At 47.4% G+C, this 24911-nt stretch overlaps 1 protein-coding gene across 3 annotated transcripts in view; it reads right to left on the bottom strand.

The window, feature by feature from the left end:
• Positions 1-24911, bottom strand: part of LOC138566830 (estrogen-related receptor gamma-like) — a 331859-nt gene that overhangs the window by 201040 nt on the left and 105908 nt on the right. The window contains exons 1-2 of one of the 3 annotated variants that reach the window (XM_069644521.1): positions 15926-16364; positions 4580-4962 (exon numbers count right to left, since the gene is read on the bottom strand). In XM_069644521.1, coding sequence (XP_069500622.1) covers positions 4580-4962; positions 15926-15984 — 442 coding nt within the window. In that variant the 5' untranslated portion in view covers positions 15985-16364. Of the gene's footprint in view, positions 1-4579; positions 4963-15925; positions 16365-24911 lie in introns of those variants that run through there. The other 2 variants (XM_069644520.1, XM_069644522.1) reach the window with 2 other exon arrangements.

Here is a 24911-nt window from a genome sequence, read left to right as displayed (position 1 = left end):
AGGTCTGAGGAAATAAGAACATCCACAGTGTGCCCTGCAGAGTGGGTCGGGTTGTAAACGTTTACAACTGCAAGCAGGTGACACAACAATACCAACACATACGTACTAATCTCTGGTGCTTCTTGCATGATATTAACATTTTTTTTGCAAATTTACCCACTTGGTGTTTTAGCATGCATTTTGATAAGAGTTTTTTGGGACACTACCTTGGTTCTCTTGTAAATTGAAGACAAAAAATGCCTGTAGTATTACCACAAAATGACAGTGAAAACGGCTTGCATCAATGAAAAACAATGTTTTCATTGCTGAAACGCTAGCGTTGCTGCAATCCACCATGGGAGATATATAAACGTTTTTTGGGAGCAGGGGGCACAGCCTTCTCTGTCGAATGTTTTGAAAACTGCAAAATTTGTCTAGCAGTTTTCGCAATTTTTTATTCAATCAAAGCACATTACCTCTATGGGAAAATGCATGCGCCCCCGCCAAAACAGCATTGTTTTGCTTTCTTAATAACTTTGCTACCTTTTCATTCATTTTCCCCAAAACTGCCACTTAGGAGTGGCCTGATGCAACCTTTTCATGGGGACAGTTTCGTCCTAATCTGTCCAGCGAGTCAAAAGTTGTCAGCAATAGGATTTTGAGAAAACTCTATGTAAACAGGTTTCACCATATAAAACCGAACAAACACATAATTGAATTAGATTGAAGCAAGCAGGTAAATAAGACACCAAATAAATAAGGTTATGATGAGTAGTAGAATTGCATGCTGGGAAATGAAGGTTGTTTTGTTTCCTGAAACGGAGAAACCTTTGATGCACAGGTTTCTCTCCATCTACCGCTCTGGTGTGTGTAAAGTGCTGGCTCTGTGGTTATTGATCAGCTGCCTTGCCTCCACATTGGGAGTGATGAGGGTGTTGGGATCATGCGGCTCCCACAGCACACAGTCCAGCAGCCCTTAAAGGCCCCCTGATCTGCTATGCGACCAGCCATCATCCTGTGGAAGACATTTTGGAGTAAGCAAGATGTCTGCAGATCACTTGATGTGATGCCTCTCCTGTGTCTGTGAAGTGCCTGCCTGGGTGGCGAGGTGGCTTTAAGCGCCTGACGCTGTGGCCGTAGTTAGTTATGAGGACTAATCAATAGGCATTTAATCATGTTGCTGTAACCCCTGGACCTCCCGTCAGGCGCCTGTCCAGCTGCATTGTTCCCTGAGATGCACCGAAGATTGGTGCTCACCCCTAGGGTGCTCAAGAGGAGCGGGTGCGGGGTGTCAAATGTCAGTGGTGTCTCACTGCCAGAATCTCCTTGACCCAAACCTACAAATCCATCCCGGTCAGATTAGAAATATTGCCATGGGATTTAGGCTCCAAAAATGTAACGCAAAGGATGCGAGTGACATGGAAAGTATTTGAAGACAGTCCAAAAACCAACTCTAGTAAATAGTTAATTTATGAAGCTGGCCTCATGGAGCTGGCCTCAAACTAATGTCGGTCTCTTTCTTTTAGAAACAAGCAGGCCACAGGCGGCTCTGCTATGAATAAGGGGACTTTTCTCTACAGAGAAAGCACCAGAATCCACCACAATCCACCAAAAAAGAGGCCTACTCTCTGGGTTGTGGAAGGCTTGCCTACACCTTGAGTACTGACACTGTGGAATCCGCTCCCTATCACCTAGCTCCCTACACCAGCCCCTCCCTACCAGACCTGAGACTGGGTTATCTGATCCCCACTGCTTCCTCCTCTGGTTATTTGTAGACCCCTATTGCTGACAATTACACTCCCTCCCCTGTTCTTAGATGACCACTCCCTTGTTTCTATGTTCCCTAACCTTGTTCTTCACCCTATGATTGTAAAGCGCTCCGTTGCTTCCCGAAGCTAGGTCTGCGCTTAATAAATACCCTCATAATAATAATAATACTAACACGGTGGAATCCGCTCCCTTCTGAGACCATGTTTACAGGCTTTGTTAATGTTTTTAAGGCCTAGTGCAGGCAGTCTGCAGCCATTGGCATCTCTTTTGGACTACAACTCGTATAAACCCTAGCCTGCATACTCAATGGTGAGGGATCATGGGAGTGGTAGTCCAAAACATCTGCGAGCAACATGTAGCAGACCTCTGGATGTGTTGGAGTGTTACGGAATCGGTGAGCTTGATAGGAAACAAAATTCTGCCCCTGATATTTAGGGGTAAGATAGTATCATTTTGTCTTTGATCTTCGGAGCCAGGTGAGCAAGTGTTGCAATGCTTTTCTGATTTCTAGTGCAACCTTTTTTAGAAGGTTATTTGATTGATAGGAATTGCTACTGTTAGGGAGCTCGTGCATTTGCTTATGCCCCCGCACACAGTGTGCCTCTGCTGCTGCACATGCAGAGGTTGTCCTTGCCCATCCTATATGCCAATAATGCATTGCGGTGCTCCGCCTTATGTTGCGCCCGGTAATGACATGCAGTTTTGCAACAGTATATATTGCAAAAGAGGTGAATGCCTTCCTAGGGTCAAATTAGCTATTGCTGCTTAAAAATCAACCTTAATGACAGATGCAAAATTAATTTCAAAAATGTGTTTGAATTTTTAACATTTAGTGAATGAGGGGAACTGATTTCTGACCCTGCCCAATACGCTCTCTAGTTCCTTCCGTTTTCACTTACTGGGACTTAGCCCGCCCACGCACTGCTGTATCGCCTTTGACTCATGCCGCCACAAGGAATCCAACCACTGACTTCTGCACCGCGCTGCACTGGTCACGTAACCAATCCTGCCCTTCATGCTTCTATCACCCACACCAGACTGCGGACTGGACCTGGCCAGCGATCTGTTGGCGCTAAGCAGCCCCGTTGTTCCCACGACATAAAATACTTCAATGTAATTTACTTTGTGGAAGTGACATCGTACATGTAATTGTGGTTCAAGGAGTAAAAGGGGCATGGGGAGAGATGGGGGTGGCAGTGAAGGGAAAGGGGGCATGGGGAACATCCAAAGCATATCTTCGAACTAATTTAAACGAAGTCAATTACATCGAAGTAATTTCCTTCGGTGAAATGACATGGAACCGGAAACAGGAGAAGGGTTGGATTCATTAAGGGAAGGCCTCTGACAGGAGCTGGTGGGGAGGCAGCAGGAATCAGTGCGGGACAGTGGAGGGGCTGACTGGTGCTGTACCCCGTGCTGTTAGCCCCTGTGCCGCTGCCCCACACTGACTCCTGCTGCCTCCCCTTAATGAGTCCAAGCTCTCTCCTGTCTCCATTCCCGCCAATAACTCCCGCCATTCACAAGCGCTCTCCAGTAAAGAGATGTAAACACTATTTGCTAGGACATTCCCTGCTATACTTTCGGTTGGCTCACCACACAGCTGTCAACATGCTTTCAATTAGACGGAATTTTAACAAATGAAGCTTGTAAGAGCTTGGTATAAATATCCCTTTAACATTAATATTAACATTGTATTTCATTTCCAGCATACATTAATTATGCACACCCACAGCATTTTGTACGCCTAATACCTGCACATTAGTAGTGATTTGAATTTTGACTCGCAAGCATTCCGAGGAGGCACACTTAACACAGATATTACCCAGATATAAGTGCCACTAGCCGCCATTGCAGTCTTCGATGCTTGCTAAATTACTGCTTGAAATGTATCGGCCCGAGCAGGGCGATAATGGAGAACAATGCCAATTAACGAGGCAATAATGACTGCAAAGCAAGCAATAATGCTGTCAGCGCATGGTGTGGGCTACAGTTGGAGATGTTGGTGACTGTTTGTGATTGCAGGCTTATGGATCCTGCAGGCAGCGCAGCAGGTCATGGATCTTGATAATCCATGACCAGTGAAAGGGGACTGGCGTAGGGCAGTGGTTTCCAAACGTATTCATACTCAGCCCCCTTGGGTAACAAGGATGTTGGGTGGGCCTTCCCAAATTCCAGAACTGCTTTATTTTCTTATTGGAAGTACATGCCACCTTCCCTTTTGGAAGAGCCTCGAGCCCCACCCCCCACCTCCCCTGGTCATTCTCCAGGCACCTGGGGAGGGGGCAGGGATGCAGGCCCACAGTTTGAAGACCACTGGCTTAAGGCAAGGTAATCCACACCCACCATGTGCTAACTGTACTTTGCGAATTTTGCCGAACAGTGTCAAGAGCTATCAATCCTATTCCTTGAGCACTGACCACACACACACACACACACACACACACACACGCACGCACACACACACACACACTTTTCACAAAAAGTGGTTTGCTATATACAATCAGTCTTCTCAGTTAATACTTGTTTTAGTAGGCCAGCCTACTCATTTTCCATTGGCTCCTCTGCCTGCTTGCCTTTGGCAATTGCCCTTGCTGCCTTTTAAGCACCACACGTCCTGCTCCCTTCTTGCTACCCGTGCAGCCCTCAGACTTCTGTTGACTCCCTGCTGATTGGAGACACTAAAGAGTGGTGATGACGCCCAGCTGCAAGGGAGGAGCTAGAAAAAGAAGGCACTTGCTCAAAGCTACTACACTGAGAGTCCGTGGGCAGCTAGGAAATGAGTGGTGGATCAAATCATCCTTGCCCGACATACAGGGGACCTGGGCCTTACCTTGTATGGTGCGCTTGAAGAAGGCCTTGCATGCCTCGCAAGAGGCCACCCCGTAATGATAACCAGAAGCCATGTCCCCACAAACTAGGCACAGCCTCTTGGGCAGCGCGTTCAGTATGCACTGCATGGCCGGCTCTTCCTCCATCGAAGTGGGGCTGTCCGCAAACTGCTTCTCCCCCGAGTCAGAATAGCCCAGAAGGGCAGTGGGTGAGTCCAGGCCCTGCGACCGCCCCCCGATGGACAGACCGTAACTGCTGCTTGTGTCCGACATCCCGCTCGGGCTGAAGTAGCCGCAAGTTTCCATCTGTAATGGTGGACTCGAAGGCTCTGCCTTGACCTGTAGGCTGATGGCGTTGTTGTCAGCGGATAATCCACAAAGAAACCTGAAAGAAAAAGGGCAAAATGAATTTTTAAGAAACATGTTCAGTTCTCAGCAATTGACTACACCTTTTCGAATAGCTGTATCCTGAAGGCCGCCATGTTAGGGTCAGGCAAGACAAAATGGGCCAATGGGTGTTTATTAGGAAGTCAAATACGGTAGCTGAAGTTTATCTCCAGCATTGGAACTAACAGCCATGCAATCCAATTGCAACAGACAGAGCTCAGTTAAGTATCAATAGTGGAGGTACTAATTGTGCATTGCATAAAATGTCCTACATCATTCTCTTGCTGAAGCGGGAGTTGCCCGATTTCACAACAAGAACACAGATGAAACCAGCACTGAGTGACAATATGCAAAGAGTGCAGAACAAAGGAACATTTCAAGTGCATGCATTGTCGAGTGGGAGCTACTCCTACACCTCTGACATACATGGGGGAACTCCCACGCAAAATGGAGCAGCGATTAATTGTTGTCAGTGCATTACATATGGCAGAAGGTCGTCGCCCCTAAAACCCATGTGTGTGGCTACACAAAACCAGGTGTAAAAGTGGGACAAATGCCAGTGCAAGTGGAATTTGGCCTCCACTGGTACTATTCTCATACATGCCACTCTTTGTATACAAGAACCTGTGACCTGTGTGTTACACATAGATCGATTTAGCACCGCAGGTATGTATAGTAAGGATTCTATGATATGGCGGGTCACTTTGTTATATAGTAGCACCTTAGGCATTAAGTTACAGCATGCTAGGGTGCACCATTCACAAGATTGTTCCTGCAAATGTGAAGAGGAAAGGAGCCCACATGACTTGCAAACATCACTCTTCGTCTTTCAGTCGCCAGCCCGCTGATTTACATTCCAGCTCCTCCCCCTGTCAGTCTGATGCTCCATTTTGGCTCTGTGATGGAAGGCCGCCCGCTGATCACAACGGCTAATCGACATATAATCGATACATGGCCCCATCTCTCTACTCTCAGACATCCCTAGTCCTGCTAGCCTAGTCTACCGAAGAATGGGCTTTGGGGGAACTGTGGAAGGGGGCCGGACTGATTGAGATGTCCGGGCGAGATTCTGTCCACTTCTTAAACCTCTGGGGTCATTGGCCATGGCTGCATAAGAATCTGATCATTGCCTCAACCCCTCCCTGGGACTCCCGATCCATGCGGAAAGACTGATGGCGTTGAATCATCCAATCAATGCAGCATGGGAGCAAAGGGCTTTGCGGCCCTGACAGGCCGCACAGAAGCTCAAGGGAACCTGACAGATGGAGGATGAATGGAGAATGAAGGTAGAGACCCCCGGCCTTTGCCTGTACGCCTCCGCCAGGGAATGTGTACAGCCGTAGCCTGCTGTGTGGCTACAACAGTGCCGGGGCTGAAGGTCCCTCTTTGTGAAAAGTCTGGCCCCACGATACCGGGAATCGGAGAGTTTTGGCATGTAGTGGTTTCCTTTAAGGAAAGTGGGAGGTTTGCAAACCGACTGGTGCATCATAGATGCCAAACGAACAAAGCCAGTCACTTAACAGAGAAGTAAAAAAGTGGCTTCGCCAATCGATGCCGAATCACCCTTGGACTCCCATCTGGATGCACCACCAGGAGCTGTGTCTTCCAGCAGCAAAAGCTAAAAGTATCGCCTCAATACAAGTTTGGCAGTATTTCCTATGAAACTGCTGTCGAACTGGGTTACCCTTCCCGCCAGTCCCCATTACAGTAAATCCGCTGGATTCGTAGTCGCAGAATGATGCGTTCGATCCCCATTGCCGGAGTGCATAGGATTCCATTGGGGATTTGGAGGATTTGCCGTTGCAGTAATTCTGATCGGGGTAAATCCTTCATTTTCTTCGAGGTAGAGAGGAGTAAAAAAACACCCACTCCCGAAGGAGATGTTTCCTCCACTTTAGCCGCAAACTCAGAATGTGGTGGTGTGTGAAATTGGTGATAAATGCGCAGTTATGTAATTACTGCAACTTTACTGCCTTTTTTCCAGAACCACCAAAATCGTAATCAGGTTGTTGCTATTTTATAGGTTCTATATAGTCCCTCAAGCCACCACTCTACAGTCCCTGTAATGCTTGTCCATCATGGACAGCGCAGGCGGTGGAAATAAGGCATGGGGGGGGCATAAAGAATCAAAAATTATGGAAGGGTAGCTTTCAACTGGTTCCATGTCATTTCATTGTGGGATGTTTTTTCGCTGTTTTTTTACCACAGATTTTTTAACGAAAAACTCATCTAATTTTTATTTTTTTATTTTTGGGTTATGCCCGCCCCAAGCCCCATCCCCATTGATTTTTTTTAAATATTTTCCCGAACACCCACATCTCAAATATATATTTTTCTAACCTCCCTAAAAAGTTAGATGAGTTTTTTTTGTAAAAAATCTGCAGTTAAAATCCCAGTGAAAAAACATCCCACGATGAAAGGACGTCGCACCTTTTCAACTATACGATGCATTGCACCTGGGAGTCCCGAAAAACAGCATAGGCAACTCCTGCTTCCTTCTTGTTTATCATTTGTCACTTTGAACCTCTCTGTGGAATATATCCTCGTACATGTTATCTAAAAATGTATAACTCTATATGTAGGCCCAAACATATGGAGGGTGACAGGCAGGCCTCCCATGAACTATCCATGCTTCACAAAATGTGATTATTGCTCAAGAAACCGCCTACTTAGATTCATTTGAGAATATAGCAATCTACTATCATCAGTTTTTCTGACATTCAGGTCTGGAGCTCCAAACACTGTCTTCGATTATTCCTCAAACCCTTTTCTTTACCCTGATCTTCAAAAATCTTAAAAATACTCTCTGACAAGACACGTTCTGGTTTAGTGGCTACTTTGTGAGCTGTGGTTCCACAGTGTGTGATCTTGGGCAAATCACTTTATCATCTTTGACACAATCGTCCTGATGTGTATGTGTTTATGCATATATTATATTTGTATATTATCTAGTTTTTAATGTGTCGACAGTGCAACAAGGAGATCTGATCTGTAGACCCTCCCTTCAGGCTTCACGCCACCACATTGGGAATGTGGGCACTTGTGCTTCTGTGATCTGATCTGTAGACCCTCCCTTCAGGCTTCACGCCACCACATTGGGAATGTGGGCACTTGTGCTTCTGTGATCTGATCTGTAGACCCTCCCTTCAGGCTTCACGCCACCACATTGGGAATGTGGGCACTTGTGCTTCTGTGATCTGATCTGTAGACCCTCCCTTCAGGCTTCACGCCACCACATTGGGAATGTGGGCACTTGTGCTTCTGTGATCTGATCTGTAGACCCTCCCTTCAGGCTTCACGCCACCACATTGGGAATGTGGGCACTTGTGCTTCTGTGATCTGATCTGTAGAGCCTCCCTTCAGGCTTCACGACACCACATTGGGAATGTGGGCACTTGTGCTTCTGTGATCTGATCTGCAGACCCTCCCTTCAGGCTTCACGCCACCACATTGGGAATGTGGGCACTTGTGCTTCTGTGATCTGATCTGTAGAGCCTCCCTTCAGGCTTCACGACACCACATTGGGAATGTGGGCACTTGTGCTTCTGTGATCTGATCTGCAGACCCTCCCTTCAGGCTACCACATTGGGAATGTGGGCACTTGTGCTTCTGTGATCTGATCTGTACAGCCTCCCTTCAGGCTTCACGACACTACATTGGGAATGTGGGCACTTGTGCTTCTGTGATCTGATCTGCAGACCCTCCCTTCAGGCTACCACATTGGGAATGTGGGCACTTGTGCTTCTGTGACCTGATCTGTAGAGCCTCCCTTCAGGCTTCACGACACCACATTGGGAATGTGGGCACTTGTGCTTCTGTGATCTGATCTGGAGAGCCTCCCTTCAGGCTTCACGACACCACATTGGGAATGTGGGCACTTGTGCTTCTGTGATCTGATCTGTAGAGCCTCCCTTCAGGCTTCACGACACCACATTGGGAATGTGGGCACTTGTGCTTCTGTGATCTGATCTGCAGACCCTCCCTTCAGGCTTCACGCCACCACATTGGGAATGTGGGCACTTGTGCTTCTGTGATCTGATCTGTAGAGCCTCCCTTCAGGCTTCACGACACCACATTGGGAATGTGGGCACTTGTGCTTCTGTGATCTGATCTGCAGACCCTCCCTTCAGGCTACCACATTGGGAATGTGGGCACTTGTGCTTCTGTGATCTGATCTGTACAGCCTCCCTTCAGGCTTCACGACACCACATTGGGAATGTGGGCACTTGTGCTTCTGTGATCTGATCTGCAGACCCTCCCTTCAGGCTACCACATTGGGAATGTGGGCACTTGTGCTTCTGTGACCTGATCTGTAGAGCCTCCCTTCAGGCTTCACGACACCACATTGGGAATGTGGGCACTTGTGCTTCTGTGATCTGATCTGCAGAGCCTCCCTTCAGGCTTCACGACACCACATTGGGAATGTGGGCACTTGTGCTTCTGTGATCTGATCTGTAGAGCCTCCCTTCAGGCTTCACGCCACCACATTGGGAATGTGGGCACTTGTGCTTCTGTGATCTGATCTGCAGACCCTCCCTTCAGGCTTCACGCCACCACATTGGGAATGTGGGCACTTGTGCTTCTGTGATCTGATCTGCACACCCTCCCTTCAGGCTTCACGCCACCACATTGGGAATGTGGGCACTTGTGCTTCTGTGATCTGATCTGCAGACCCTCCCTTCAGGCTTCACGCCACCACATTGGGAATGTGGGCACTTGTGCTTCTGTGATCTGATCTGCAGACCCTCCCTTCAGGCTTCACGACACCACATTGGGAATGTGGGTACTTGTGCTTCTGTGATCTGATCTGCAGACCCTCCCTTCAGGCTTCACGCCACCACATTGGGAATGTGGGCACTTGTGCTTCTGTGATCTGATCTGCAGACCCTCCCTTCAGGCTTCACGCCACCACATTGGGAATGTGGGCACTTGTGCTTCTGTGATCTGATCTGCAGAGCCTCCCTTCAGGCTTCACGCCACCACATTGGGAATGTGGGCACTTGTGCTTCTGTGATCTGATCTGCAGACCCTCCCTTCAGGCTTCACGCCACCACATTGGGAATGTGGGCACTTGTGCTTCTGTGATCTGATCTGCAGAGCCTCCCTTCAGGCTTCACGACACCACATTGGGAATGTGGGCACTTGTGCTTCTGTGATCTGATCTGCAGACCCTCCCTTCAGGCTACCACATTGGGAATGTGGGCACTTGTGCTTCTGTGATCTGATCTGTAGAGCCTCCCTTCAGGCTTCACACCACCACATTGGGAATGTGGGCACTTGTGCTTCTGTGATCTGATCTGCAGACCCTCCCTTCAGGCTACCACATTGGGAATGTGGGCACTTGTGCTTCTGTGATCTGATCTGTAGAGCCTCCCTTCAGGCTTCACGCCACCACATTGGGAATGTGGGCACTTGTGCTTCTGTGATCTGATCTGTAGAGCCTCCCTTCAGGCTTCACGCCACCACATTGGGAATGTGGGCACTTGTGCTTCTGTGATCTGATCTGCAGACCCTCCCTTCAGGCTACCACATTGGGAATGTGGGCACTTGTGCTTCTGTGATCTGATCTGTAGAGCCTCCCTTCAGGCTTCACGCCACCACATTGGGAATGTGGGCACTTGTGCTTCTGTGATCTGATCTGTAGAGCCTCCCTTCAGGCTTCACGACAGCACATTGGGAATGTGGGCACTTGTGCTTCTGTGATCTGATCTGCAGACCCTCCCTTCAGGCTACCACATTGGGAATGTGGGCACTTGTGCTTCTGTGATCTGATCTGTAGACCCTCCCTTCAGGCTACCACATTGGGAATGTGGGCACTTGTGCTTCTGTGATCTGATCTGTAGAGCCTCCCTTCAGGCTTCACGCCACCACATTGGGAATGTGGGCACTTGTGCTTCTGTGATCTGATCTGTAGAGCCTCCCTTCAGGCTTCACGACACCACATTGGGAATGTGGGCACTTGTGCTTCTGTGATCTGATCTGCAGACCCTCCCTTCAGGCTACCACATTGGGAATGTGGGCACTTGTGCTTCTGTGATCTGATCTGCAGACCCTCCCTTCAGGCTACCACATTGGGAATGTGGGCACTTGTGCTTCTGTGATCTGATCTGTAGAGCCTCCCTTCAGGCTTCACGCCACCACATTGGGAATGTGGGCACTTGTGCTTCTGTGATCTGATCTGTAGAGCCTCCCTTCAGGCTTCACGCCACCACATTGGGAATGTGGGCACTTGTGCTTCTGTGATCTGATCTGCAGACCCTCCCTTCAGGCTACCACATTGGGAATGTGGGCACTTGTGCTTCTGTGATCTGATCTGTAGAGCCTCCCTTCAGGCTTCACGCCACCACATTGGGAATGTGGGCACTTGTGCTTCTGTGATCTGATCTGTAGAGCCTCCCTTCAGGCTTCACGACAGCACATTGGGAATGTGGGCACTTGTGCTTCTGTGATCTGATCTGCAGACCCTCCCTTCAGGCTACCACATTGGGAATGTGGGCACTTGTGCTTCTGTGATCTGATCTGTAGACCCTCCCTTCAGGCTACCACATTGGGAATGTGGGCACTTGTGCTTCTGTGATCTGATCTGTAGAGCCTCCCTTCAGGCTTCACGCCACCACATTGGGAATGTGGGCACTTGTGCTTCTGTGATCTGATCTGTAGAGCCTCCCTTCAGGCTTCACGACACCACATTGGGAATGTGGGCACTTGTGCTTCTGTGATCTGATCTGCAGAGCCTCCCTTCAGGCTACCACATTGGGAATGTGGGCACTTGTGCTTCTGTGATCTGATCTGCAGACCCTCCCTTCAGGCTACCACATTGGGAATGTGGGCACTTGTGCTTCTGTGATCTGATCTGTAGAGCCTCCCTTCAGGCTTCACGCCACCACATTGGGAATGTGGGCACTTGTGCTTCTGTGATCTGATCTGTAGAGCCTCCCTTCAGGCTTCACGACACCACATTGGGAATGTGGGCACTTGTGCTTCTGTGATCTGATCTGCAGACCCTCCCTTCAGGCTACCACATTGGGAATGTGGGCACTTGTGCTTCTGTGATCTGATCTGTAGAGCCTCCCTTCAGGCTTCACGCCACCACATTGGGAATGTGGGCACTTGTGCTTCTGTGATCTGATCTGTAGAGCCTCCCTTCAGGCTTCACGACAGCACATTGGGAATGTGGGCACTTGTGCTTCTGTGCCGCAGCGCTTTCCTTCCAATGCCTTAGAAATAGACCCAGTTTGAAGAGCTCTATGTGAAACACAGCCCTTTTCACCCATAGGGATGAGCAATGGAAGGTTTTCATACTCTTATGACACACACGTAGTACTTGTATCCAAGCGTGAAACTTGTGAGCACATTCTATTGTCTGATTTATGACAACTCTGCGCTCCCCATAGACAAGATATTCAAGTGGCAAAGTCGCGCTACTACCAGAGGCAGTAAGCCCCCTAAAGAATTGTTTAATGTTATCTCATCCTCTTCCCGTTCCACTGCTCAAGTAAACCGTGTCAGCTGATGTTAAAGGGGTCAGACTCAATCCATACACATTCCTATTTCCGCAAACATTACAAATTCCTTCAAAGCTATCGCTTCTGTTTTCCCTAGATCTGGTCTAACCTGGGATCGCTTTTTCTCGAAACACTGGAGCTGTGGTTTTTAAAGGGCCATCGTCACTGGCAGCAGCCTCCTTGCAAGGATCATCCTGCAAAACCTATTTAATTAAGTCCATTCCTTCGACTCTCTTCAAAATGGTTCTGATTCTTCTGAATTTGCCAATAATTCATGGAACCTTTAGCGCGGTGCAAATTGACTTTTCACTGGTGCAAAGGGACTTTGCACTGGCAACAAACATCCTGATTCACAGAGCGGTGCAAAGTGTATTTGTGTGGAGCAAACTCCCTTTGTACTGCAAAAGTACTCTTTGCACCGCACTAAATGGGCGGTGCAAACAGTACTTTTGCAGTGCAACGTGAATTTGCCTCACAAAAAAAGCGCTTTGCACCGCTCTGTGAATCAGGGTGCAAAGTGACTTTGCACCGCGCTAAAGGTTTCATGAATGAGCCCCTTCATCTCCTACGGACGGACCAATCTGGATCCTGCTCTTGGTGTATGAGCGTGACTGCTAACTCTGCACCAGGGTGCATTTTCTAAATACATCAAATAAATCTATATGGACGTGCAACTTATAAGATGTCACGTGCACACACTTTTCCAGTAGATATGCATGATTTAGAACCCAGACCCTTTCATGTGTACTTGCAATACTATTCCTAAATGGTTGCATAACATACCACTCATGGTTACACATGTATGCAACATATATATTTATATGAGCTGTCTTCGACATAACAAACACTGGTACAAAACATGCGAAAGTGGTAGACTTGTTTCTCTATTGGTGGCAAGTGGTGCAGGTATCGCTGCGGCAGGTGTGCGTGTGTGTATGTGTCCTCTGGGTGTCCTGCAATTTCAAAGCTTGGTGGCGGGGCGAGTGGTGGTACTGCCCTGCACAGTGCAGTCAAGGTTTCCTCTCGTGCATCAGGTGTTGTGCTGTGCTGCACGGTACTGTTGATCTGTGTGGTACCTTTACCGGCCTGACTGTGTATCCGCGGCGGGCCGAGGAAAGCTGGGCTTGCTCTGGGCTGTGACTGCGTGGCCAAAATAATGGGCCTAATTCACAGAAGCGTTTTATAATGGCAAAACCCCATTGGAAAATGCTCTGTGAATCAGGGGCATATATATATATATATATATATATATATATATATATATATATATATATATATATATATATATATATATGGGTGGATTCATGTATTCAGTGGCTAAATTGTCAAATGTGTAAGGGAAAAAGCTGAGTTCCAATCCCAGCGTCTCCACGCAACCACATTGTGTGATACTGGGCTAATCACTCTTTCACCTGGCCTTTGTGCAACAACTTTCGAAGGACTGAATGCTTGAATACCAGCTAACCCAAGACATAGATCCCACGTACAAACAGACAGTTAGTGTTCACTGATTGCACAGCTTCTATGAGCTATAATTTCCAAGAGGCCATTCGAATGACTGACACTGGGATATTTGAGAGCCAGTAACATAAGATACACAGACCCCATAAGGCTGCACAGTTGCCCCCGGTAACATCAGTGTACACCGGATGATACATTTTTTATTTTTTTATTTTCAAACCATACATCAAAAAGCGTAAGCGGGTCATCAGTGGGGTCACAACATCAAAGTGCTCCAAACCAACACAAATAAAATGCAGCCATGTCGTGGCTAGTCCTGCGTTAAATTGCGACAGAGGCCGCCCACGGTACCTACAGATGGCGTTCATGTGTGATGTCATCAGTAAAAGTAAAGAAACCGTAACATTTCAATGTACAAACGACCACTTTTTTTACATTTCAAAAATAGACCACACTGGAGAGAGATAAACTACCCCAGCACGGAAGGGGAGCGCATCCTTGATTACAAATGTGCAGAGGGCATCAGTCTGATAACGAGTAGTAAGGCCCTCAATACAAATTCAAGCGCCATCGCCGTGTCGCGCGACGAGCGCTTCGAAGCAACTGTAAGGCTAGCGCCAATTCAGCCAGACTCTGCAGCGATAAGAGAACTTGCGCCCACCACAAAAAAAGCGAAACTTGTAATTGTCCAAATGTTCCGCAGAAAGGCACAACACGGTGTATAAGGGCCTCACATTAGTCTGCGTTTTACCCATGTGCCTGTCATAATAGTATGCGGGGGAACCAGTGGTAACGTTGGGATATCCGATAGCCAGGTTACCGGTATCCTCACGGTAACTCATACTGGATGCAACGACTCACAGGGCCGCAGCCCATTTTCAAATAGTCGACGGCAATAAGACGTCTCTTATCGAGGTTGTTTACTTTTGTCATGCACACAACATTTTGAGACTTTAGGGGTGAGGGCAGCGGAGCAGGGTGGCATCAGCACTGCTCTCGCGGGAGGTGGTCTACATTGGGTGGGACTGGACCCGGTGAGCTGAAGGTTAGGGCGGTGCTATACACGTGGTTCTGACCGCGTGAGAAGTCTCCGTGGCCAGATCAGGCGCCAGATTATCAAAGATTTGCACATGTGCTAAAAAGCGGAGAAAATGAATTTAGCAACGATGTTGCTGCTCTGATAATATAGAATGGAGCAAAAAGGTTTAGCCCCAAATGGTATTATCTAAAAAAATGTCCACTGGGGGGGGGGAAATTGAAGCAGGCTGATTTATTAACTATGCCTGCTGACAAACATGCAACGGAATGCACCGGGCTCCTTTTGCTGTACGTCATGCAGCAAAGATAGTGCAAAGAAAAAGTCAGATTAATTTTTGCCCTAGTGCAAAGTTTTTTTGTTTTTTTTTAGAAAACATAGATTGTGACCAAATCTGTTTGCCCCATTTTGGATTATCGAAGCATTTGCTCACTTTTTAGCACCAGTGCAAATGTTATATAATTTGGGCCCTGGTATTCCGAGTACATGACAAATCTAAACGGATGTTAACTGTCCATTGCGCCGGAATGGAGTACAGTAGGAAGGTACAAACACACATGCAGCACACTGAAGATTTAGATCTAAAACCCAGTTTATCAATCCCTTCCCAAAAGGGGTTCCCACTTGGGATGGTGTTAACGACTATTCTGTGAGCCTAATCCATCCCTTGTTCACTATGCCAGGGCCATTGCTTTAAAACCAGAAGGTGAGCATTCTAGCCATGGCATTTTCACTTGACCAAGTTGTGTGATCTTGGGCAGATCATCTAATTTCCCTGCATCTCACTTCCCATATCTACCAAACATTAAGAGTGCTTAGAAATAGCTCAGTATTAAGCGCTACATAAAACATTAACATTTACCAGAGTGTGGCATAATTTAACTACAGCGCCTCGATGCCCCTGGGCTGTCAGTGCGCTTTACAAATCTAAAGAAATAACTAATAACAGCTGCACTTACTGTGTGTCCAGGTGCTGGGCGGGGGGCATCTGATACCAGCACAGCTCCAGATAGTTCATGGTGTGCGTAGGGGTCTCGTCAACTCTCAGAGATGCAAACTCTTCCTGGCTCGTGCACACGCCTCAACGTCCACACTGAGCCGGGTGCGTGCCTTGGCGTTAGGCGGGATTGACTTTTCACTCTCTCTCTTTTATTTTTCCTTTAATTAGCATATTGAGGCCGGGCTCTGCCAGCAGGGAAGGGGGTGGGGACGCTTGAGAGGTTGGCCTGGGGAGATGTGCTGAGGGGGGAGTGAAGCAACTCCCCCCCCCCCTCATTGATTGAGAGCATTTGATTAGATGTTGAACCAACCCAGAGAGTGAAAATGATAACCTCTTCCTCGGGGCTCCCCGGGGAGGCAGCAGGAGCCTCCAATACAGAGACTCTATTTGACAAGTGTGGAATATTCATTGTATGATGTCACTATGCGCTGCGTAAACACTGCTACGCGACGCGTCCCCTGCGCAGGCCTCTTCATAGGAACTCGGCGTTGTGTTTTCTCTAATATATTCCACGGAAAACTCGTTCATTAAAGTAATTGCGACTGCTCAAAAGCACTGAAATTAATTAGTGAAGTGTCATTGGCTCACTGGGTCAAATTCAGACATTGGGACGTAGGTATTTGAGGAAAAGCTTCCCGGGCCCCCACCTAAATATCACAATATAATGAAATGGTTTACATAACGGTTACCTTATGTTGGTGTTGATAGTGCGATGTCCTTAAATTGTATTTGAGCATAAACTAAAAACGAGGCTACATTTTAAATGCTAGCCAAATGTATGATATTGTATTTTGATTGTACATTTAATAGGAGGCTGTGTAAAAAGTTTACACTAAAGTAGACATAGCGTTACATGCGGACTTTCTACCGCCTCAGAGGGAAAGAACGTGCTAGAACATTCCACGAGACCAGAGACGAGCGTCCTAAAAAGCTTTCGTTACGTCTTACGCAACAGGACGCACGCGTAAGCGGGGATATGGCGTGGATATATTCAGGAAACATGCACGTTGCGTATTATATTATAATACGCTATACGATTCGAGCAGTGGGAGCTCTCCTCCTGGGAGCCATAGTGGAGGAATCTAGGAACCGACATAGAGAGCCGCATCACCGCGAGAAACCCACAACTAGAAACCACCTGACCTGTGACTGTTGAACACCGATGGGAAATGTCGTCATTGGCCACTTTTATTTAACAGACCCTATTTATAGATCGTGAAATCGTATTTTTTTCTTCTTGGAACCATTAAATCTATAGGTGTTGCTTAGCAGAAATCATCATGCCCCCCAAAAGATTCTGCTTCTGTTGAGAATCTGTGATGAAAACCTCTACATTTGGGCCAGCAACGTCCGAGTGGTGTACCTCATTATACGGTAGGTTTCTTGACGGCCGCATGAGGAACAGTTATTTCACGTTGTGATCTCGCCTTATCAGCGAGCTCCTTTGATGTGAGCGGGCTGTCTCTCACCAGTGGTGGAAGTGGAGAAAATGAACTAGTGGTAGTCTGCCTGCATCCAACAATCAGGCTGTGGGATGGCGGGAGCGGTGGGGGCTCAGGTGGGGTAGGGCCAGTGAGGGCCAGGGAAGGACAGGGATTAACACATGGCTTGCCATCTCCATTGGCTATTGTTGCATTGTGGCTTGACTAGACAGTGTTTGGATTAATAAAAAAATATGGCACTAGATCCGTCCCTGACAGAAATCTCAAAAGAATATGTTAACAAATAGAAATGTTTCATCCAACAGTGCATGCAAATTAAACAAGATACTATTTAGCACAAACATATCTCTTTAAAATGTGTTTATACATGTTATCTGTTAATCATCAGTTACACTAAAACACAGAATTACAAACATAATTTAATTGGCATTAAATTAGAAATGGACAGGGTCCTAATCAGTGTCTGTAGTAGGTAAAATGCCATGTTCCTCCTACTTGAGTAGTTCAGGAAGTGAATCCAGCTATGACAGGTGATGCTTCAGTATTCATATTAAAGTATTACAGTATCTTTTTCTCTTAAGAAATCCTTTGTTGTATAAATAAAAGTAATTGGGCAAAACAGAATTTCAATAATTTGGGCAAGGCCATACCCATACCTTAAGCTCAATGCATTGAATACAAGCATTGGTAAGAACATCAGTTAGGCCTGAAATGAAGGTAAAGGACCGGCTGGGTTGGGCGGGCCAGAGGGCAGCCTGGGTGAAGAAGTGACGGTGGGATGCCGATGGGAGCTGCTTGCGTACGCTCGGGTCCGGGAGGGTACTGGGGGCACCACCACCAGGGCTTCCCTTTAAAAGAGGGCCAGAGGGCGAGGAGAGCACAGTTCACTGCATCACACTCCCGGAAGTACTCTCGCCACTGCGTCCCTGCCGCCTGGTTCCAAGCTGCCCCAGCAGCCGACCTCCTCGTTTTCTTCTGGTTTCCTGTGTAGAGAAGGAGCCAAGTACCCAGACCTCAATCATCTCACCCATATTGCCTATATGTTGGGAACCAGAGTGTGAGACACGTGCAGTACCAATGAATACCGATACCAAGGAGAATCCTGGAGGCAAGGTTTCCATTGAGAAAGCCATATCTGCATACGAGACAGTATGATGGCCATTTGAATGAGGTTCCGGAAGAAACAGGACCAATGAATGAAGAAGCAGATTGGTGACGTCACAAGAAGCCAGACTGATGTACATAGAAGAAATGCAGAGACAAGAGAAGTGACTATAATCTATAAGGCATCAAGAAAGTATCAAAGATAAGGGACATCTCAGGCTCGAGATGAAGAAACTTATGCCGCAGAAACCATGCAGATATCAGGTTATTTTACACATGTACAGATGCAAAGAAACGCAAGCAGATTAAGTAATGTTGAGGCTAGCTTTATAGTCAATAGATTGCGGCATGCGCCAACATATACATATATAGGAGTAAGTAAAGAATGGATGTTTCCACAACATATTATAGCAGAGCCGCCTCAGAGAAGGAAGGCCTTTTTCAGTGTGTCGCAATCGAAAAACAATGAAAGTACAGAAGTGAATCTCAGAAAGGTGAGACTGGATCAGCCCCAAGGAACCAAGGTCTTATCGGACTGGGCTGAGCAGACATTAGTTACAATCGTGCAAAAGAATGAAACTCCTGTTCAGAAGGCATGGACGAAAACAAGGAAGACGTCAGAGGTCTATTAAAAAATGCTATTTTAAATGCACCAGAGTTCAAATTTGTGGTCTTCAGTCACATAAATGGATGGAACTGAACAAACATGACGAACTACACCTACACAGAGCGTGCCTCTTCTCTCCTGTATTCTCCATAGCAAAGAACATTTCCAAGGCCAAGTTCAAAGCCTTAATTGACGTGCAGACCACTGAGGTGATAATGATAAATGATATGCTAATTGGTGGGAAGCTATGGTTATGACCAGCTCACCAACACCTGGAAGTCCAGCCTGGTTGCTGCTTACGTGGGTGGAAAAGTACTGACAGGTGTAAGAGTGCCAACCAATTGTAGGGGGCCGCATGATTAAGAGCCCTATAGTTTGTGTAACCAATGCGACGTTGTGTATTTAGTGACGTTTGTAGGGACTTGTTTGAGGGGACGGCTTAGTATCCCACCTGATGTTAAGGAGCCTATCACTTTCTTAGACTAGTATGAAACATATACTTAGATGTTCCATCTAAGCCTATCACATTTACCACTAGGTTTTTGTAATTTGCCATATAGGATGACATTAGTAAATACTGTAGAGGATATCTCAAATGCAGCCCGCACTCCACCCGTCCATTTCAAAGTACCAGGAACATTTACGCCGAAATATGTGACGTATGATGAGCAAATAAACCAGCAGAGAGCCGCAGTGGGGCTCTGTCCAGTACGATCAATAAAATATTTGATGAAATGGGGCTAGAACAAGTACGCCAAGGGGAGGGGGAAGACGAGCGCCTGGAGAGTACTCAGCTTTACGATACCGAGGACGTCTCCCAAAGCAGTGGAAATAGAGAACTGTCCTTAGACAGGTTGGAAATAAGTAGGAGCAAAGAGGATTCAAGAAGTTGCACGAGTTGGGTGCAGACAATGTCTGACACCGCAAGACAGGAGCATGAGGATAAGGAGGAAGAGAGAAGACGCAAAAAGAGATTCTCAGGAGGGAAAGGGATAAGATGGTCACGCAGTCAGACCGCCATGAAGGAGTATCTCACGGTCAGTACGGGGTGTCTCCACCACCGTGTGTGAGCCGGCTAAGGACATTGCCCGGTAAGCGGCGATGCAGGAATATTGCTCCTGCAATAGACAGGAGAACAATGAGAGAAGAGAGAGAGGGCTATGCGTCCCAATTTCCATTGCTCCAGAAAGGTGGAACAAGACCACAGTATATTCCATGGCCACACATGGATCGGGAAAATCTGAAAAATAAGCTTCCAATGTTGACATCGGGAGCCAGAAAAGGGATACACGAGCTAGAAAAAATGACGGGAGGGAACACGTTAGCTATAGGGGATATCAAAGGTCTCTTAATCGCCATACTTGGTGATAGAGCAGACAATGGGTCTCATCACGAGTCTGGCTGTAACCCTTAAATGCGGCAGTAGCGCTATTACCGCCACATTTAAGGGTCCGCCAGATCATGGCCTTGGCAGATTTCCTCTCAGCTCTGAATTGGGGGGAAGTCCACTGCAAATTTGCCAATTTTCATCGCTATTACCGCCGGCGGGAAATCTGCCGGCGGTAATATCGCACAGTTTCCCCATTGGGCCCAATGGGGAATGAGGAATTCCTGAATGGGCCCAATAGGGAATGGGCACTAACCGTTCTGCCAAACCCATGATCCGGCGCTAATAGCGCCAGGGGTTTTGGCAGTAGGGCTAATAGCTCTAGCAGTAATAGCACTGGCGTTACCACTCAACTCGTGATGAGGCCTATGTGTGGACACTGGCAGGGTATCCTGGTGTGACCACAGTTAATACCATGCATGACGGAGCTCCATTTAGCAATTGCAGGGCCACGGTATGGAAAGCATTGTGATTGCTATATCTGGATTCTTCCAACATGGGAGCTATCATGACTCGAAAAATGAAGGAGTCGGAAGACCCATTGCTTTACATTCAGAATTTCCGAGACGCATGGGTACTCGAGACTTGGGAATCTTGGGGAAAATCTATACTTGTGTTCTACCATATATTATGCCAAGGGCTGCCAGATCCGGTACCGAAACAGCTCAAGAAATTGGTAGGAATCGAGGCCAAACCGCCGAGTTGTCATTATGCACCCCCATCCATCTCACGGGTGCTGCTATCTTGTCTTAAAGTGCTTTTGGGCAAACCCTGACTCTATGGGCCAGTTGGGGATCTCAGAGCACAATACGTAGGTTAACGTCATCAATGACAACTTTTTACTAAAGTATGTTGTTTTTTATGAAGCAAATTGAGAGACCATGCTATGAGACGTCCTTTGATGTCCCTGTGTTAGATTATTGATAATAAAACAGTCAACTTTGCCAACTTCTTGAGTCATTTTGATTATTGATGTTTGAGTATCTTCTGCATTCCCATTCATCTCAAAGTATTGCTACCTCGTCTTAAAGGGATGGATCGGCTGTCCCGGTTCACCTATGTCTCCTGTTCCCTGCTCGCCATTCCTGCCGCCTTTCTGTGTGCCATCCTCCGGGTGTGGGAGTTTCGTGAATAAAAGGTGGGGAGTCTGTCCTCGGCCCGGAGGAGGCGTTCAGCAAGGTAAGGTGGCCGGTTTGGGTGAGGCAAGTTGTTGGGAGCAGTGTGGCATGACCCGATCGTGGCATGTGTGGCAGTAGGGCTTTGGTGTCGGTCTGCAAGGCTGTACTGAGCAGGCGGGGAAGTTTCAATTATATTTATTTAGAGCGGCTGAGTAGAGTGGTTGCCAGGCAGCGGTTTAGGTTTTTCAGTGCGACCGTTCGGTCACTAAGAGTGGGGCAGAGTGGCTTTTGCTTCTTATTACAGTGGGCTGCATTGCAGCGCTGGGGTTGTCTGGTTCCTGTGTAACGTTTGCGCATTTGGTAAGAAGGCAGGGGTGTTGTATAGGATGCCATGCAATGCCGAGTATTTGGGCAAAAGGTGTGCATGTTGCAAGTCTGTGGGGAGTGCGGGCGTGGCTGCGTGGCTTTGCTCCATGTTTACTTATTGTATTTTGAATCACGGCGACAGTGTTTGTGGGTCCTGTTTGGTCTCACTTTGAGCTGGAATGGCATATTGCAAATTAGGTGTAGCGTTATTTTGAGAGGCCGCCCTTAACCTGGGGAGCTCCTTCCCACCAACATTCAAGGAGCCCTAAAATACTCACGCATGTCTTGGTTAGTGCTGGCCTAATTGAAGACTCATATAGAGCCGTATACATCTCCCCCCTCTGCCCACAGTGAGCCAAGAACCAGGACGGGGCATAGAAAGAATACATATTTATTTTAATAATAAGCTCAATTAATAATAATTTTATTCAATCACAGCTGCCACCTTCTTTGTGGCAGAAAGCACAGCTTCAATTACAAAACACCCTTCTCCTACCTTTTATTTTATTTATTTTAATTTTAATTTATTGAGCATTTGTTAGACGTTTATACAACTGAATAGTGTTTCAAAGTGCCACAAGGCTAAATGGGAAGGGAACGGGGGGTAAAGAACAATGGCAAAATACAATCATGGTCCTACTAGGCCTTGTGGTATTTGGATGTGCAAGTGCAGTGAGGAAAAGTGCAGGATATGGGGAGAGTGGGGCGGAGGAGAATAAGAGTGGGTAAGTGCTGGTGGAGGGCCCGGAAGAGAAGTGATAAGAGGAACCAAGAAGGAGAAACTCAGGCTAAGTGCTAGTACAGGCGACTCCCAGGCGGGATGCAGAGTCACCAGGCAGAGGCATGCAAGGACAGTGCAGTGGGTGGGGGGGGTGTTATCAACTGGAAAGAAGGCCTGGCATCCTGTGTGATTCATGAGGATCAGGCAACCAGTCACAGCAACAATGGGGTGATTAGGAGGGAAAGGAAAGAGGGAACGAGGTAGAGAACAGCAGAGTTTTGAGCAGTTTCTGTTCTGGAACTTGAGGAGGTCTGGCTCAAGTCTGAGAGGGGCAGGGAGGCTGTTCCAAAGAGAGGCACCAGCAAAGGAGAGATACCTTCCCCCCACTCTCTGCTTGGAGAAGAATTTGACAGTCAAAGAATTGGAGTTAGAGAAGTTTAGGGCTCTAGCAGGGGAATGTTTACAGAGGGGAAAGTTGGAGATTGTATGGTCCGAGGCCCCGGAAAGCCTTGTGGATGATGCAGAAGGTTTTGAATTGGATCCTTGTAGCTACCGGGAGTCAGTGGAGAGATTTTAGGGCTGGAGAGATACGGTGCCTGGGCTTGATGCTAACGATAAGTGTTGCAGCCCTATTCTGGATTAGCTGGAGGGAGCATAGGGAGGAAAGATGGAGATTGAGAAAGAGGCTGTTGCAGGAGTCCAGCCTGGAGAAGACTAAAACTCTGGAGACATTGAGCTTCTGGGGGAAGGTGAGGAAAGGAAGAATGCCTCTGATGAGGTGGAACTGGTAGCGGGACTTGTTAGTAAGGTCCATGATGTGAGGGTTGAAGGAGAAAGCGGAACTGAAGATGACCGTGAGGTTTTTGGTCTCACAAGACGGTGGGGGTAGAGAGCCCAAAGAGGGCAGCCAGAAGTTAGGAAGAAAAGGTGGCGTAGGTGTCACAATCAGAAGGATCTCTGTCTTTCTGGCAGTAAGGCAGAAATCGTTAGCTGCACACCATGCATGAATGGCAGACAGACAGTCTGGAGGAAGAGGAGGGAATAGAGGGAAGTTTGAAGGAACGGTGTGTGTCATCAGCATAACACTGAACATGGGGAGAGAATGAGGAATCAGGTGAGCAAGAGGGGCAAGACAGATATTGAAGTGCCATGGCGATAGAATAAAGCCATAGGGGATGCTACAGGTAGAGAGTGAGGTGGGGAGGAGAAAGGGCCAATTTGCAACTGGGAAGGGCAGTTGGTGAGAAGAGAGATCAGACAATCCAGTGCCTGGTCAGTGATGTGGAGGGTATCATGGAGTTGTTTTATGAAGATGGAATGGCGTACCCTGTCATAGGCAGAGGAGAGATCGAGGAGAATAAGAATAGTGGGAGAGTTGGAGCCCAGATTTGCAAGCATGGTTGCATAGGTGTTCAGGAGAGCTGGTTCTGTGCCTCTGGATGCCCGGATTCCAGATTGATGGTCATGAAGGCAACCAACAGAATTTCTATGGATGGCCAGTTGCGGGAGGACCAGCTTCTCCAAGAATTTACTCAGGAAGGGGGGAATGGAAATAGGGTGATAGTTAGCTGGGCAGGAGGCGTCAGCAGACAGCTTTTTTAAGAGAGGGTGCACAAGGCAGTGCTTGAGGGAAAGAGGAAAGAGTCAGTGGTGAAGGAGTGATTACAGAAGTAAGCAAGAGACGGTGCAAGAGAGGAACTGTTGTCCTTAATGGTTCTGGATGAGCAGGGAAGCACCTGTTTTGTATGAGACCTTTATAGAGCAGACTACTTTAGAGACCTCATACAGTGCTATGGGAAGGAGGGAGGGGACTGAAGGGGGTGGAAGGAGAGGAGCCAAGAGAGTCGGGAAGCAGGCATGGGAGTCGACATGGGAGTACAGGAGAGTGAGGACAGGATGTCCTGAATTTTTTATGTGAAATGGGAGAGCAAAGGGGTTCAGAGAGCCTGGGAGACTGGCAGTACCTTTACTTTTGTCTCACAAACATGGAACACAGGCTAAATAGACGGGTCAAAACTCTTTTCCCATGAACCCAGTTGAATGCTGAATTTCAATAATAATAATATGGCACAATGATAGAACATAATCGTCACATGTATGTTACAGTCAAACATAGGCACACATTTTGTTTTATAAAAGCTAGTTCACCTTCAAGTCATAAGATATGTAGTTCCCTGCACACTCACAATGCTAGCAGTGG

Source organism: Ambystoma mexicanum, chromosome 2p (assembly GCF_040938575.1).
Source record: "Ambystoma mexicanum isolate Mex_15411 chromosome 2p, UKY_AmexF1_1, whole genome shotgun sequence".
NCBI classification, from domain to species: domain Eukaryota; kingdom Metazoa; phylum Chordata; class Amphibia; order Caudata; family Ambystomatidae; genus Ambystoma; species Ambystoma mexicanum.
The sequence above is the reverse complement of the archived record's forward strand: the minus strand, read 5'-3'. Positions and strand labels throughout refer to the sequence as shown.